The 17018-nt window shown below is 44.5% G+C and overlaps 1 protein-coding gene across 1 annotated transcript; it reads right to left on the bottom strand.

The window, feature by feature from the left end:
* Window positions 1–1046: 1046 nt before the first annotated feature.
* On the bottom strand, window positions 1047–16595 carry nsd1a (nuclear receptor binding SET domain protein 1a). The gene is made up of 23 exons (XM_069669836.1): window positions 16274–16595; window positions 14820–15685; window positions 14291–14432; window positions 14006–14178; window positions 12096–13929; window positions 11800–11924; window positions 10349–10583; window positions 10159–10262; window positions 9496–9555; window positions 9193–9408; window positions 8993–9085; window positions 8794–8917; window positions 8500–8700; window positions 6812–6991; window positions 5396–5552; window positions 5101–5306; window positions 4880–4992; window positions 4508–4777; window positions 4309–4425; window positions 4086–4227; window positions 3902–4008; window positions 3621–3819; window positions 1047–2372 (listed from the first exon to the last, which is right to left on the bottom strand). The coding sequence occupies exons 2-23, from the start codon at window positions 15666–15668 to the stop codon at window positions 1570–1572; spliced, it is 6450 nt and encodes a 2149-aa protein (XP_069525937.1). The 5' UTR covers window positions 15669–15685; window positions 16274–16595; the 3' UTR covers window positions 1047–1569.
* Between the last annotated feature and the right edge of the window lie 423 nt (window positions 16596–17018).

The following is a 17018-nucleotide window of genomic DNA, read 5'->3' on the forward strand; positions in this document are numbered from 1 at the left end:
TAATCTCCAGGATCCTAACAATGGGGGCATTGTTTTTCGAAGGAAACGGTTTCTATTGATAACTGGCTGTAGAATAATTTTACGCCGATGGAAATCTTCCAGTATGTCCACTTTTAAAGAGTGGATTGAGTTAATGTGCTTCATGTGAACGGATGACTTATAGATTGCGTGGGAGAGAAGCTATCTTTGATGGAATATTGGGCTTGTTCTTGTCACAATTAGAGAAACGTTAGTTAGAATGTTACATATGAGTGTGTAATAGTTTAATAATATATTTCCCCCAGCACAGTGCAGGTTTTTCTCATTGTGGCTTATCACCAGGTCATTAGGAACTTCTGGCCTCACTGTTGGCTGTACAGGGCTTATCCCATTTCTTTTGATTTGAATATTTATTCCTTTTGTGCCGTCTTTGTTTGTTGTTTTTTATTTATTTATGTATTTTAATTTATTGTCCTATTTGTTGATATTCATTATGTCATTTGATATTTGCCATGGATATAAATGAGGGATGAAAACACCTAAAGTGTTAATAATGGCTTAGCAACTAATATAATTTAGAATGCAATCACCCAATGAAAGGCCTTAATATTCTGATCTTGAGGACCTTTAATAACTCTTTTATGACCTTTTTATTCAAATTTTGTGTCATTGTGTCGGAAATGGTCAAAGTTAATGACTCCACAGCAAAATGGGGTCATGGTATTATTATGGCATAGAAATAGGAAGGCAGAAGCTTTCTTTGTCCTGCCGTCCCCTGTGAGCTTTATCTGGCCACAACCGATAAAAAGAAAATACTGCCAACATAAAGCATTTTTGTGCCAGATGTGACCACATGAAACAAAATACTAGATACCAAGTGTGTAAGTACTAAGATTTATTTTCTAATTTCAAGAATGGGACAGCAATGACGTATGCAGAGAGAATGTAAGTGTTATCTGCGATGACTGTAGAGCCGTATGACATAAATTTTCTGTGCCTTCCATCCTGAGCTTTGACCTTCCTGTTGGGAGGAAAAAGGGATGAACGAATAAAGAAAACAGGCGGTTTGTTTTGTGAGTAAGTCTTGATGACCCCAGTTGGTTTTATTTTTGCATTCCTTAGAAGCACCAAGCAGGTATTGTTGTGCTTAACTGTAACATAGACCAGTGAGAACACTATTTTGATCACTCTTGTTATTGGAAAGACGTTTAGACAGTAACAACAACGTAAGAGGGCGTTATGATGACAGTTTGGTCAGGTGGAACTTCTCACCTTTTTTATATTCCAAACATTAAAAAAGACCAAAAAATGTAAACAATGTTGAGAGAACAAACAAAAGAACAAAACAGCACCAGACACAAATAAACATATTGACAGAAGTATAAAGAGACGGACTGAAGCAGTCCCCGAGCCTTAGCACCAGCACACCTTCCCGCTGAGAGTCCAGCAGTCTGGGGACGAGAAGGCAACGCAGTACCAAAGTGAAGGCAGTGTCGCGTTCAAGTAGGTACCAAAATATCAAACTCTTTTTCTCCTTTGAGTGTCTTGAGAGTTTTTTCTGAGTAGTTATGAAGGAGTATATGGACTGAGTCACTTGTCATCGTCCTCCACTCTCCCCCACTCCTCCGAGTCCTCCCCCTCCACCTCTCCATCATCAGCATCATCGTCCACATAATCATATGAGTCATACACATCCTCGCCTTCATCCTCATCCTCGTCTTGTCCCTCCAGCAGATCACCTCCATACAGCGGCTCATCTTCATCCTCGTCTTCCACAATCTCCATCTCCTCCATTTCATCCTCTTCCTCCTCTGCTTCTTCATCCTCGTCGTCCTCATCATCATCATCATCATCATCGTCATCGTCGTCGTCGTCGTCGTCTTCCAAGTCTAACCCGCACACCTCCCCGTCCTCCACCTCGCCGTCCTCTCTCTCATCCTTTGAGGAAGTGGGAGTGGAAAACCCTTTGCCCTCAGTCCTGTCTGTGAGGTAAGACCTGTTGGAGGGGATGAAGCTGGAGGTAGCAGTCTTTGTGTTGATGTAGAGACGAGGAGGAGGCCCCGGACCTGCTGCCGCAGCCTGGCCAGCAGTGGGAGTGACGGGGGAAGAACCGGCTCGTCTGGAGTCGGGGACCAGCGAGAGAGTGCCAGGCACAGCCGCGGCCCCAGGCCTCATGGAGGTCATGTTGGGCACGTATTCGCGGATCTCCCCCGGCTCGAGTGGATCAGGACCGCAGGGGTCGTGCTCACTGCAGGACAGCTTGCCGTCCAGTTTGGAGATGAAGAGCATTCCTTCTCGATGCTCTTTACAGTACGAGCTGGGGCACATCTCACAGAACGAAGCAGCCTCTTTTCCACAGATGTCACACTGGTGCCATGGACACTCCCATCGCCCTGCAGACATGATCACAGTACGGTTAGAGAAATGCATTAGGACTGAAGGTTCCAGTAGTAAGATTTTTGATGAAAGACGAGTGGATAAAACCAATAAATTATCTAGTTTTTCATAACGAATGTGTATTATTATGATAAGAGTTATTGCCAAAATCACCTTAGAATATTGGGCTACTGAGACATAATAAAGCCAAGGCAGACATTAAAGTGGCTGTGAGTTTGAGCCGCATTTTATCTCAAATAAATGTGGTCTATCTCTCATTGTTGAACCCAAAACACATTAAGTCCAAATGTTACTGTTTAGTCCAATTTCATCTAAATTCTGTCCAAATATGAAATCAAGATAACATTGTTACCAAAATATGACTTATTCAGAACATACAGTTTCTTCAGTACTTATTTCTAACACCATTCCTTTATTATATCTGTTTATAAACAAACTAAGAGACATATAAATTCCAATCAAACGTACGCAAGTTATCTCATATAGGTTGCTGGTAACACTAGTTTTCTGGTAAAGCATGAAGATGTTTCCTTTAAAAAGCATCACCAGGCTCGGCCTTTACATTTTGCACACTATGTTATTTGTTTGAAAAATAATGACTGCCTGGTGATCCCGGTTCTCTTCTTATACCCATTAGGGCTGTTACTTTTCAGTCGAAATTCGATATATCATTCGAACCTGGTGAGATATTAATTGTTCGAAATGTAATGATAATGTAATGATAGAATTCAAAATTGAAGCACAGCAGAAAATGCTTGCCCACGAACAAATTACTAATCTGCTTTCCAGAGTCCCAGAATGCTCGCACGTTTAAAGTAGTGTGCCTTGCATTCCAACAGATGGTGCTAACACGCTCCCTGCTACAAACCAATGAAGGAAACTAATGAGCTAAGCCGTTGTTAACCTTTCCTGCTTCAGCGTCCCTACCGTGATGAGAAAGCACAGGAGACACTTGTTGTTCTGCTCCAGGGCCAAAACAAACGCACCTAAGAAGCGCTGTATGTACCACTATGTACCCAATATGTAGTTATACAAAGTTATGGGGGTTAAACGTCAGTGTTTGATATAATTTGAACAATTTCCTTATCACGTTAAATTCGTTTGAACTTGATTTTTGGGAAAAGTGACCTTATACCCATGTGTTTGAGGATATTCAAAAATCTTGTCGGCTTGATGAGAACTTGAGTCTTGCCTCTGAGGAATATAAATCAAAATAACTCCTTATTCGGCTCTATTTTACTTGCCTGCAGGCCTCTTGGCCAGGTTGAGACAGTCAGCGTGATAGACCTTCGGGCAGCCGGGCTTCTTACAGGACACTATCTGGCCTCCGTCACCACAGCTGAAGCACTCGTCCTCCCTCTCCTTTGTCACTTCCTGTTTGGTCTTCTTCTTCATGGAAACTCTCCTCCTCCCTTCCTTCGGTTTCTCAGCTGACGGCTGGTTCTGAACAAGAAAAAGGTGAAATGATGGTTAGAACACCATCTGAAGAGCGAACATTGTCGAACTTTCAAATGTCGGCTCTTACTTTGGGCCGGACACCCAGGAAACCGCTGCAGTTTGGTGCTCCACATTTACAGGCAGTTTTGCCGTTACCAAGACACTCCAGGTTGTAGTTGAACTTCAGCTCCACACCTATAGAACATGTTGTATTAGATCTTTGCTGAGCTAAGATTAACAGTAACACATAAATAAGGAGTAGACAGTCGAACCTTTTGGGATGTCTTGTAGAGCAAACAGCCCGACCCTGGTGTCCCCGTTCACAGTCCATTTCTGCGTCTCACAGTTTGGCTGGCAGCTGTGGTTCATGAAGCGAGCCTGGTTCCCTTTGGGCCCGGCATCAATGATCCGGTCCTGGAATAACAAAATACAAACCGGTTGGCACCTGGCATGTGACCTACATAGAGAATCCAGTGTTATGATCATCAGCGTCACCTTGTCCAGCGTGAGCATGTAGAAGTTACAGATGTCGTTCTCCTGGGCATGTCTGATCCGGGCTCGACACTCTTCTTCATCGATCACCTCTCCTACATATTCACTCACAAAGGCTCCCTGATAAGCAACAATAATAACAGATTAACACGAGTATTTTGGTCACACACATTTGTCATCATCTGATTTCTTCCACAAATACCTTCTTGATGTCCGACACGCCGCGTAAACCCCAGCCGCACGACAGCGTCCTATAAATCTCCACAGGTGTGTACTGTCGCTTTGTGAAGGCCTGGTTCTGACAGCGCTCCCCTGCCGCACACACCTGGGGATGGCACTCGTACATCAGCATACGGTTAATGCACTCGGAGTCGATGCCGCACGGGTTCTCGTCAGACGCCTTACAGTTGCATCGTGGGATCTCTGACAGGTCAGCAGTGATGATCTGCACCTTCCCTATTGGCCGGTTTACCTGAGGGACACAGACAGAGGCGTTATATTTCTATAACATTCATCTAAGTGAAGTGCTCTTTAGATAAAGCATAAAGCATGTGTATGTGGGGACACACAGCACCTTAATGTGCCTGTATGGAGGAGGTTTCTTGTCGTTCTTTCTGTCCTCCTGAAGCTGCTTCATCTCTCTCTCTGCCTGGAGCTCTCTGAACCGCTCTGCTGCTTCGGTCAGGGCTATAAAGACAAACAATTCAAACATTAACTAACAAAATTAAGTCTTTATTTCTTAATAACAAAAGCAGGAAAATGTTCTTCATACAGTTATTGGAGACAGGAACAAACCCTTTTTGTAAACTGCATCTGCACCCTTCCCCATCTTCTCTATGTTGTGTGTGTCACCCTCCATGTAGGGGAAGACTCTGGCCTGGTACGTCCACACGAAATCTTTGGAGCCAAAGAACTGCACCGGGAACTCTCCCACCTCATGTTTCATCCTCAGGATGTTATTAGGAACATCTTTGGCCAGACAGACCTCCGCAGGCCACCACCTGAAGAGTCAGATCAGGTATTAGAACATACAAATACAGGACTCTAAATGTTACTTAAAGAAACTGTATGTAAAGGGCTTCGGCCTTACCTGTAACGTCCCCATTTGACCCACAGTATGTCCTTAATACGAGGCCTCTTCCCAGCCTTGCAGTCATTGCAGAACCAGCTGCCCTGAGGCATCTCAATGTTCAAACACTCCTGATGGAAAGCAGCTGGACAGGCTTCACAGCACAGCAGACTGCCCCCTGCAACATCACAGCAACAAAGATGACTTTGTATTCATTATTAGTCAGCTAGTCGAGTCAGTTACTACTTCAAAACTTAGTGAAGTGTCCACCACATGTTGTTTCAGCTCCAGGAGCAGTTTCCAAATTACTTTTATATTTAATCAACGCATATAAAGGCATAAAAGTCCAAAAATAAATAAAAAATGAACACACTAAAGAATACTAATGTAAAATAATAATAATTTAAAAAAAAGGATAATCCAGAAATTGTACATACTTGTAAGACTTAACCATTAAATTAATACCAAGCAAATTAATGATTATTAAAGTTGTCACTGGTGATCAGCTGATCCACTAATTGAGGGCCTAGACAGGAGAAGATAATGCAGCAAATTCTAGTTAATTAAAGATATAATCTCAAAGATTTGTATGTAAATAAATGTCTGTTAAGTCACTATCTATTGCCTAATGAGCCTTTGCATTTGCAGTATTACAGACCAGGTGTCTGGTGTGACTTTCGCTGAAAAAAAATCACAACTGGCACGCTGTTAGTGACACATTTTCTATCACCCATTAGTGGTTGGTCTGACAGAGAGGGTAGACGGAGCTAAGCGGCTACTTTTCCAGTGTCTGCAAGTGTTGCAAGTAAACATTAATCAACTATGGCTGAACAAACAAAGAAAAGATCGATGACTACAGATACAACTTCAAAAATGAGAAAATCCAAAGAAAAGGAAACAACTTTGACGCTCAGATGAAGACAAACAGTCTGAAAAGGAAAGCGACCGTCAGCGAGGAAAATCACGAGTTACCACCGGAGCCAACCGTGGACGTCACACATGCAGTGTGCTCCCACAATTACCGTTTATCGCCATAGGTGCCGCCAAAGAGAATTAAACTGAGATCTTCGAGATTACAACTTAAGACTGACAATGTGTCAGTTTACTTCATCAGTGTTAGCAGTTTATTTCATCAGTGTTAGTAATGATGTTGCAAGATTCAGAACATTAATTGCAGTTTGGAAATATTCCTTCGAAGATCCTGGTTTTCAGAGGAAGACTTGTGTGTAGAGACGGCGTACAAATGGAGCGAAAAGCTATTTTACAGATAAACTCTCCGAGTGGGAGCATTTGATTTAAAAATAGGGTGAGGCAGAACATTTTTTACAACACATAATGCTCCCCTGAAAAGTAATGTGCACAGTGCATTTTTCAAAGCAGTACTTTCATGGTTTTTATAAGCATTTTAAACATGCCGACAGTTTGTAAAAGACTTACCTTCAGAGCAGACAAAGCACCAGCTGACGTTGATGTGTTCGTGGTTCTTGCAGCCCTTGCGGGGGGTGAAGTGGTTTGGACAGAGGAAACTGTTGTTGGCCAGCACCAGGCTGCCTGCTGCCATACAGTTATCATTAGCGTGATAGGCCACAGGGCAGCGAACACAGCGGGCCAACCGACCTATGATCAAAATACAGAGGAGGAAAGAGAGCTAAATAGCCACCTGGACATTTTATTTATGTTATGTGACAAGCAACCAACAACACAAACACTTGTGTCTTTTTTAAATCAAAATACATGGTTACACAAAGATGTATATGTGTCAAGTTTTACCAAAGCCTGGTGCACACTATGGTTACAAGCTTAAATCCTGTTCAGCAGGAGTTTATTGGTATCAGGTATAGCTGCCAAAATCTTAGACAACACACAGTGTTTGTCTTTGAGCATCAGGTGCTGTTTAAAGAATGGCAGACTGCTGGAACTGTTTCCTCAATGAGCAAAGATGCCACAATTATCAGCTGCAGCCACTTTGTAAGGTTTAATCCTCCCAGACAGTGAGTAATCCATAAAACATGTCAAAACATCATCCAATAAATGTGTAGTAGTGTAATGTGGTGTAGGGATAGCAGGTTCAGAGTTTGTTATAAACAACATGAATTGATTTTGCAGGGCAAACACAATGGTGATGAGAGTCTTGAAAAATGTCTTAATAGTGCTCTCCTATTAGCGTGTATCATTGTTGCTTAGTATGCAATCTCAGAACCCATCGCTGGAGTCTGACCATGATAAAGCCTCTGGGAGTGACGGTAAACTTTTGGGACATTCTGGTTTAGCCAGCGTTTCGCTATTAAGGACTTCCAGCCAAGACTTCCTTTTCTGTGCACTGCACTGTTTACAATCCAACTTGAGAAGCGACCGTGTGTTCAGTTCAAAAGTAAAGCAAAATTCGCCCGTCTACATATGTCAGCAAAATAAATGGTGTCATTTCTCGGTTCAGTAAATCCCCCGGAGGAGCGCCTGTTCATCTTTTACTGGTGAGTCTCAGCTTCACTGTAAACGGTGGGTTACACAGAGGCTTCACTCTGGCTAACTTCAGCGGTATGAACCTGAAAAATAAACCGATTTTCTTGGGATTTACTTTAATTAACGGGTCTTACCTTTGCTGAAATTACAACATCATGATGCAGATTAGTAAAACAGTAAGAATACATGCTTTGTCAGGTCTGTCCTCAAGAGGAGAAGGACGGATTGTTAGCTGTTAGCATGCAGATTTCTGTATATAGAGATTAACAAGAAGCTAAATTGTCATCAGATGACCACTGATGGGAGCCGGGATGTCATGGTGGATTACGTTCCGCCTGCTTTTGCTCTTCCAACGGACTGTTTTTCCCGCTGAGTCATGATTGGTCAATATTACTCTGACTACAAATGTACTACAAACAGAAACCAGAACACTTCCTGTACTGAAATCTGGTCGTGCGCCTACAGATTCTACATTTTAATATAGAAGCTGTAAATAGAGATTAACTTTGCAAAGTTCATTAAAGCAATTTTCCATTCTAAAAGAAATATGACAATGACGTTGTCAGCTACATAAATCAGGACATGTACAACGCTGTGAAATCAACACGGCATCTCGATGCTCTAAAGCATCATTGTTTACGCCCACGGGCAGATCTGGAGCTTACCTTTGGAGCTGCAGACGTTGAGAGGGTTGGTGATGTGGCAGGACAGACACACGTGCAGAGGGCAGCGAAAGCCTTTGTTATGTGGCTGTGTAGCCGAGTACGCCAGTATGCACTCCGCATGGTAGAACTTCCCGCACAGTGGTATGATGCAGCGTTTAACCCCGTTACCAGACTTCTTACACACAAAGCACATGTGGACACCTGAAAGCAACAGGAAGGATTCCCGGTGAGGACACTTTTATGACCTGAGACAGATTTGTTATCAGCTCTGCGTCAGACACAATGCGCACTAACCAGTGTTGCATTCACGACAGAAGAATTTTCCTTTAGGAGCCGCTGACAGGCCGATACACTGCGGGTGGAAGGCTCCATAACAGTGTCCGTCACACACCAGCAGGTCTCCTGTCCGCTCACACACCTGCACACAAAGACTCAATAAGATACACCCTGATAATCTACCTGTTATGACAAAAAAGATGGTAGATTATCTCACCTGACAGACATTCTCCTTTAACGTTGTAGCACCTATTTTCCCTTTCACATCCACATGGGAAGAGTAGCTGTCATTCAACCCCACAGACAGCACCTACAGACATAAAGAGGGATGCTTAAACATAATGTTACACTCATGAACGCACTTTTATCCTCCTGTGACCGACGACCAATGACAGCTGATCACTGCGACATGCACACCTCAGGTTTGGGAGTTAGTGTTCCAGTGTGTGCATCTTGTTTCTCTTCAGTGCTGCAGGCCTCCGTCTCCACCTCCTGCTTGGGGGTCTTTGATCCTCGGGGGCTGGGAGGTCTGCTTGGAGTGAAGTCCTCGAGGCAATCAGGGATTTCTGAGTCCTGGGAGGCAGCAGCGGGGGTAGAGGATGTGCTGGGCTTCTCTTTCTTCAAAAATCCAACCTATTTAGAACGAGATTTCATTGTTTAAATATATAATGTCACATGGTTTGATCAAACATGAGAACAGTCACTGTGCTTTTGTGGTACCTGAGTTTTCTTGACTAACACCTTTTCGTCTGTGGTAACTCCACTGGTTCGCTTTGGCTCCTGGAAAACAAACAGGTGGTGAAGTAACATTTCTAAAGCTCCAAGACAGATTTTTCCCCTCTTATTAATACCCCTTTCCCACCGACACAGCACGTTGACGAGGGTTTTTCAGATACGAGAAGACTCGCTCATAAATGCCCATTGTCTCTTTAGGTCTCTTTTCTGCTGCGTCACTGTCTGACATCTCAAACGCGCCCGAAACAGGGTTGGAAACAGTGAAGATGTTACGGTGGTTAGGCCTTTATTGTATCTATTACTCATTCAGTCGGTGTATCAAACTCAGCCCTGACAAATTTGGAACGATGTTCTAACGCTGCTCGGACGGAGATGGGCGGAATTTGGAGCGGAGATGACAAGGAGTCGCAGAAGTTACCGACGGAGCACCGTGCTGGAAAAGAGGGTGGGGTGATTAGCGTGCCGAGGTTTTGTGTTACCATCAATTCCGACCAGAGCCGAGGCGACTATTACCCGGGTCTACTGCAGAGTAATTTGACCCGGGTCTGAATGCCGTGTGTAACCTTTCCCGCTAAGCAAAAAAGCCTGGTGTTAGCCTTTTTTTTTACCAGTGGGAAAGGGGCTTAAGATAGCTTTCTCCAGATATACCTTCTTCTTTGCAGGACCAACAGACACTTCTTCTATGGTACACTCCAGCACCTTGTGCGACAGCTTCCTTGGCCTCTTTCTTTCCTGGATTAATAACCCTGTTTCTGAAGAGGGAAAAAAATCACTTACACACTACATGACAGTTGATATTGTATGTAACAAAATATCAAGGACAAACGCGCGTATTTACCAGATTCAGGAGGTAGATCCGTTTCTTCTGCTGCCTCTGTGTCAAGAGAGGGCGGTACTGTGGCTGGAGATACTGAGGGTGCTACAGGAGAGAGCTCTTCGTGAGACGGACTCTGCTCCAGCTCTGACGGAGCCTCGGCGGGCTCCACTGAAGACGAGGATGAGTTGGAGGCTGAGGTAATTATATCTGCTGTGGTGCTGCTGACATCATGGAGCGCCGCCATCTCTGATGTCTGCTGTGTACACATATGCAAAGGAAGCAGCGTTGAGTAGATGAAACGTGTTTCAAATTGAATACAAAGTAGGTTTACCTGTGACAGGTGATACACAGTCGTCACTTTTTTGTACTTAACTCTTGTCAACATTTTTCTATTTTAACTTAAGTTATCTTTCCTTATCTTTTTATATTTTTAAGAGTAAATTCAACATTTTCAGTTTATATTTTAAGTTAAACATCACATATTTTCTAAGTGATTGTAATGCTGCAGTTTTATACAGCTCTGTCTTTGTCTTTATCTTCTTTTATTGTACTTAATTTGTGTTTGAAACGTATGTTTCCCATGCCAATAAAGCTCTTTTGAATTGAATTAAGGTCCATTATAAGGCTTTATATTTTTGCGTTGTTCTTGATAATATGGAAAAAGACACTGAATGGTGGAATGATATGCTTATTTGTACTTATCATAATAGTCTGGTTATTGTGGAGTAATTACTCCCTAAAAACAAACAGACTTCATAGGAAATGGCTCTTTGGAAAGTACCAGGAGATTTGTTTCATGATGCCCTAAATTCCACACATGGTCTCAAAGCATCCCAGTAAAGGTGGCTGCACACTGCCCAACCAACTCCAACCAATACGAACTGCTGGGTCAGTGTGCGCCAACAGTTGGTGTTGGTTGTTCGAGTTTGACATGTCCAGTCGGGTTTGGTGGAGTAATGGAAAGTCGGTCCAATGTGCGCCTTTTCCCAACACACGGCAACAGTCTGAGAGTGCGTTCCCTTGACAACTAGCCTATACTCACGCGTGGAACATCAGTACGCACGACCTTCGTTGATGTAAAATAAATCAAAAACTCGACTAAGAAAAAGTAGGCAACTAAAGTCTGTCCTGTCCGCTGGTGTCTGGGCAATGTGGAGCTGGCAGTTGGTTTCCGGAACATTCTAAAGACTGAAACCAGCAACTGCCGACTTTAGAATGTTGAGGTGAGCTGGGCGCTGACTGGACAGTGTGCAGCCAACTTAATACATTACATACTGTAGGCTGCATGTGTAACAGGTAAGGTGAATGTTTAGATTAAAAGTAAATCAAATAAAGATACTGATAGAGCTTTCACACCTTGATATAAATGTTTTCCTTTAACAAGAATCAAGTGTCACACGCAAGATAAAGTCCATCATCGTGTACTTTCCCTTGAAAGGAAAGGAAACTTGAGATGAAAAGGACCATCTTACCAATTTGGAAGATTCTGACTTGTGTTTCTTTGATTTCTTTTTTGGGACAAATATTTGCTCATACTCCTCACGCGACTCAAGAAGCCGTTTAGTTGGTTTCCGGAGGCGTTTATTCTCTGACTGTCCTGTAAGAAACAAATAAAATACATTTACAGAATTACTAACAATCAAACTGATGTACAAATGAGGTATTCACTTCAAGGGCCTCAACACACTCAATATTATAAGTTTATAGAACTTTTTTACACATTTAACCAGCTCAGTGGAAAATCTAAACACAGCAATTTGTGTCTTACCGGCTGTGCTGCCCGTCTCTGAGAAGTGTGAGTCATTTTCTGCCTTCTTCTCAACACCTAGATCGAGATCTGGAGATGATATCACAGGGTAAGACCCATTCATCTCAGCAGACACCTCTCTCGTAACTTCCCCCTGATTCCCAGCAGCCTCCTCAGCCAGCTGCCAGCGCTTCTTTGGAGCCACCACGGTTCCTGAGGTCTTATCGAGGTAGCTGGCGGAGGAATCAGCAGCCTCAGGATCGGCTAAGTCGGCGTGGCCGCTAACAAACTCCCTGCCGTACGCCAAGTCGGCCAGGTCCAAAGACAGGCCAGGTATGCTGAGTTTAAGTTTGGCAGGTAGTTTTTGTTTTCTACGCGGCTTGTCCGAGCTCACGTTCTTAAATTGAACAGGAAAGTCTTCAAAATGGTACGTGTCAGCTGTCATGATAGGTTTAGTCCTGTTCTTGGTTTTCACAGCTCTGTTTTGGGGTGTTGAGGATTTCACCGGCCTACTCTCGCTTTTGATCCCTTGAGCGAAACCACCACACGTGCCCTTCAGCGAGTCTCCTCCTGTAGAAGTAGGGATGACCAGTGGTTCCTCCTTTATCAGGACCGGTGATGGAGGCAGAGTCAGGGGTTTACCTTCCTTTGCTCTGGTATCATGCATGTCCTTCAGGAGCATAAGGAAGGTGCTGAATTTATAATTGGAATCGGGCCGAAATGCAGCCAACTCAGAGTCGCTGCTGTCCTCCTTCTCAAGAGATTTAAATGTTACTTCCTTTGGATCCTGGAAAGCTTCCATTGGAGAAAGAGATGAGGACGGGGAAGAAGAAGATGGTTGATCCGGGACAATGTTTTCCATCTTGATCTTAGCAGGTTGCACTGTGGGTACACCTGAGCCTATACACTTAGACTTTATCAATGAGCCATTATGAATGTGCTTCTTATCAGGCTTCCTCGCTCGGCGTCTTGGAGAGCTGTGATTAGTAGAGCATGATGCATTGCCTGGCGACTCCCTGTGAGGAGCCGTTTCAGTTTTGATGGGCGTAATAGTGGGTGCATTATCTGGACAATCATCAGCCTGAGCATCTGTTGAGATTTGGCTCGTTGCCAGTGCATCTTTAATATCTGTGTCTTGCTCTGCGTTCAGAGCCCTGGTCATCAGACGGCTGCTGGCAGGAAGATTCATAGAGTGCTTTTCATTTGAACTGTTCGACAATTCATTACAGCTGCCAAAACTCTGATCAGAGTTTGTGTCTTTAGATGCCATTTTATTAGTTAAAATGTTAGAGGACTCACAGGAAACGGTCGCATGGTTTGATTTTTCATTAAACTTAGTCTTAGCTTTAGTTAAACCCTGTTCTTTTCTGACCGCTCTGTCTACATCCGGTGCTAGAGAGATTGCTGTGCGTTTAGGACGATGCAGGATCGGAACTGAATCCAGGTCTGCATACGGTGAGTCCTTTGGCTCTTCTTTCAGTGCACGAGTTGTAGTATGAAACTGATCCGTCAAGTTTGTGAAGGCGGACGCCTCCTTTGATCCACCGACTATGTGGCCGAAAATGTCCGACAAACATTTCTTCTTCTTCTTACAAGCTTTGCTCTTGTTGGGTTGAGTTGCAGCAGAGTTTTTGATGAGATGGGTCTCGTTCCTGTCGGGGCCTTTGATGGGTGAGGGAGGTCGATCCGGATCCACAGAGACAGAAGAGGACTCCTCTGGTTTATCAGTAGAGACTGGGCTCGGCACGCGCTCCTCTCCGTTGACTGATATTGAAAGACGACTTTCAGTATTCCTTTGTCGATACTCAGCTTCGGCCACACTGACCTTCCACGCAGTCAGTAAACTTTTGGGTATCTGCCAAGAGCAGAGACAGCAGTCAGGATAATGTTCACAAGAGGGTTAAATTATATTTGTCATTTCATGAAGTTACCGAATATTTGTAGTCTTTCTCCTTCTGCTTCCCTCTCCGTCTTAGCACTGGAAGGTCTTCAAACTGATGGCCTCCTTCAAAAGGAAGAATGGCAGTCCCCGGGACCCAGGCACTTTCCACAATCTCCCCAATCGTCTCCAGAAAATACATCCGACAAGAGCGGGGACAGGGAACTGAGAATATAGTTGACCTATTAGTAACCTTGCACAGCAACATTGTGGTTATGAAATCTACATTCAAATCAGATCTGTTCACCTTCTCTGCTCTTTATAAATGAAAACTCACCTTTCATCTTAGTGTGGGTCCCCTGGTTGGGGTCACATGTGATATGGCAGGGCCACCAGGGCCGTCTGTTGAATTTAGCCCACACCAAGTCCCCCTCCACGTACTTCACCGCAGGAAGAGGCTTCTTCTTTGGGCTGTTGGACTAAACAGGACAATTAAATACTTTAATACGTAAAGCAGAAAACAGTGGAACTTTATATCAAGTAGTTAGAAGCAAATTAAAATCCCTTTATCCCTGATAAATTTATTTAATCCCTGACATTCTGATTTTTAGGAGATTAAAAGATGATTTTTAGTCATATTCCCACGTTTTGTGTTCATATTTAAAACTTTCACTCTCTAAAAGATCGATAAAAACATTTTACGGTGGCATTGACACAGGTTAGTAGCTGGCCACATGTGGTACAATAACGTCAAACTTTAATATCACTTGTGCATCCTGACCGCCTTTTCCATGGAAAACAAAAATAATCCTGACCTTGGTCGTACACATGTTATAAATTTAGCCTCCACAGTGTTTCAGACTCACATTAGAGTTGGTGCCGGCTGGTGAAACGAGTCCTGGGTCCACAGGAGAGGTAAGTTCATCATCACTGTCTGATTCCTCACCCAAACTCCACCCATCTCTCATAGTGATGTCTGGCAGTGCGCTGGGGCTTAGTGTGGGGTTCAGTTCAGATATAGTTTTGGACATCAGATTAAAGACGGTAGGTTTGTAGGTTCTTTTATCCACTCCTGAGGTGCATGTGGTCCTGCTGTCAGTGACAGTTCGCTCCTGACTTAACTTTGGGGAGTGATGAAAAGGCGCCAGCTCGTCACTACTGCTGTGCTCCCCCTCCTCATCCTCCTCCTTAATGTCACTGCTGTCAAACAGCGTGGACTCAAAATGCAGGTAGCCATTGGAGATGGGAGAACAGCCCTCCAAGCTGTCAGGGCTGTGAGGGGAGAAGCCATTTCTGCTCACGTCCTGCAGCCTCTCCAAAGACTCCATGTCATCATTGCCTGGAGAAAGAGGCAGCTGGACTGACGGTGCTTCAAATTCATCATCGTCACTGATGGGGCTTGCATGGTGGAAGTGGTTGTTAGGATGGAGGTCCCTCTCGAGGTCCGGCCTGGAGACCACAGTGTTGAGGTCCTGCAGCCTCCTCAGAGGGCTGTAGCAGTGGGATCGGTCTGGCTGGTTGTAGCCCAGTACAGCTGGCTGTTTGAGGCTGGAGGAAGGCAGTTGCAAAGCTGACGGTTGGTCGGACCCTCGCCTCACAATGCCACATTGGTTTCCAAAGGAAGTGCTCACAAGACCATTGCGGGGCCTCAGCTCTGGTTGGCCTGGACCAAACACTGAGCCTACCCTAACAGGAGGTCTGTATGACTGATTCATGTTGTCACGGCTGTATCCTGTCAAAAAACAAAAGAGAAAGGTTAGACAAGGGAAGCCATTCAAGTTTCTCACTTACTATAATCTAGTGGTTATTACGGCTTGTTTACTGTACAAAACAACAAAGCGTTCTGACAGACACATGAAAACATTGCGGAAATAGAGCGGCAATCATACCGAATCCGACAGAAGCCTATAAAGGAGCATACAGCTATGGACTGAGCGCACACATAGACACACACACACACACACACACACACAAATAAGCCGACATTGCATGGCCTCCATACTAGAGGCCGGTCGGACAAAACACAAAACAGAACCGCTGGCCCGCTGCTTTTACACATTTCATTCACAAACTATCAGAAAATCGCACCGCTTTTGTCTAAATGTTGAGAGTCATGACGATCGCTGACTCGTACAGTCAATGGAGGAGCGCTGAGGCTGTAGTAGAGGTGGTGACACTGAGCCATCACAGACACACACAGAGTGGCTCACACAAACAAGCTACAGCCACACAGAGGAAGCTACTATTAACCCACAAAAAAGGGCTGATCGCCTTTAAGTTCACAACACCTTCAACACGTGGAGAAAGGCGAAAAACTCACCATTTGGAGGTCGGTCACCGTGAAACCAACAGCGGATGTTTGGTAATGTGGCACAAAGCGGGTATTTTTCTCGGTTTGTGAGAGCGGATCTGCACAATCCCAGCTGCAGCAGCACTAGTAGTAGGCCCAGGCACAGCTCTCATTCTCTGCACTTCATCGCCTCATCAGCGGCGGCCCCCTTAAAAACTGTCACCTTAGATACAAAATAACAAGTAAATCTCCGGTTCGCTGCAACATCATACAGCGGCGAAATTCAGTGTGCCACAACCGGTCCCCTACCATCCACAGCAGCTTATTTACTACATGCTTTTTGCCTGCTGTCGAAGTGCCCCCGGTTATGTTAAAACAAGCCCAGACTGACTATGTTGGTGAGCAGCAACCAATCGGCACTGCTACCCAACCCCCCGTCTGCACAGGGCCGTGACACTCACCCTGCTCAAACTCACACGCACGCGCCCACACTTATAGGCACGCACGCACACAAGCATTCACATGCGCGCGCATGCACATCCAGGTGAAGTTTCTGATAGTCGCCGGTATAAAATTACAGCTACATGACATAATGATCCCAAACGAATGAATGGCCTGGATTAGACATTTGTGCGCGTGTGTCCCATTGTTTCTGAGTTTGACTCTGCTGACTGGTGCAGGCCGGGCTTTCAGAGAGACCGAGACAGCAAAATGATTGCAGTGCGCAAACAGCCACACGGCCTCTCCGATCAAGCCAGCCTCCGTGCGCCATGTT

Source organism: Semicossyphus pulcher, unplaced genomic scaffold (genome assembly GCF_022749685.1).
Source record: "Semicossyphus pulcher isolate SPU_LCO1_2020_fin unplaced genomic scaffold, fSemPul1.0.p SCAF_2, whole genome shotgun sequence".
In the NCBI taxonomy this organism is placed as follows: domain Eukaryota; kingdom Metazoa; phylum Chordata; class Actinopteri; order Labriformes; family Labridae; genus Semicossyphus; species Semicossyphus pulcher.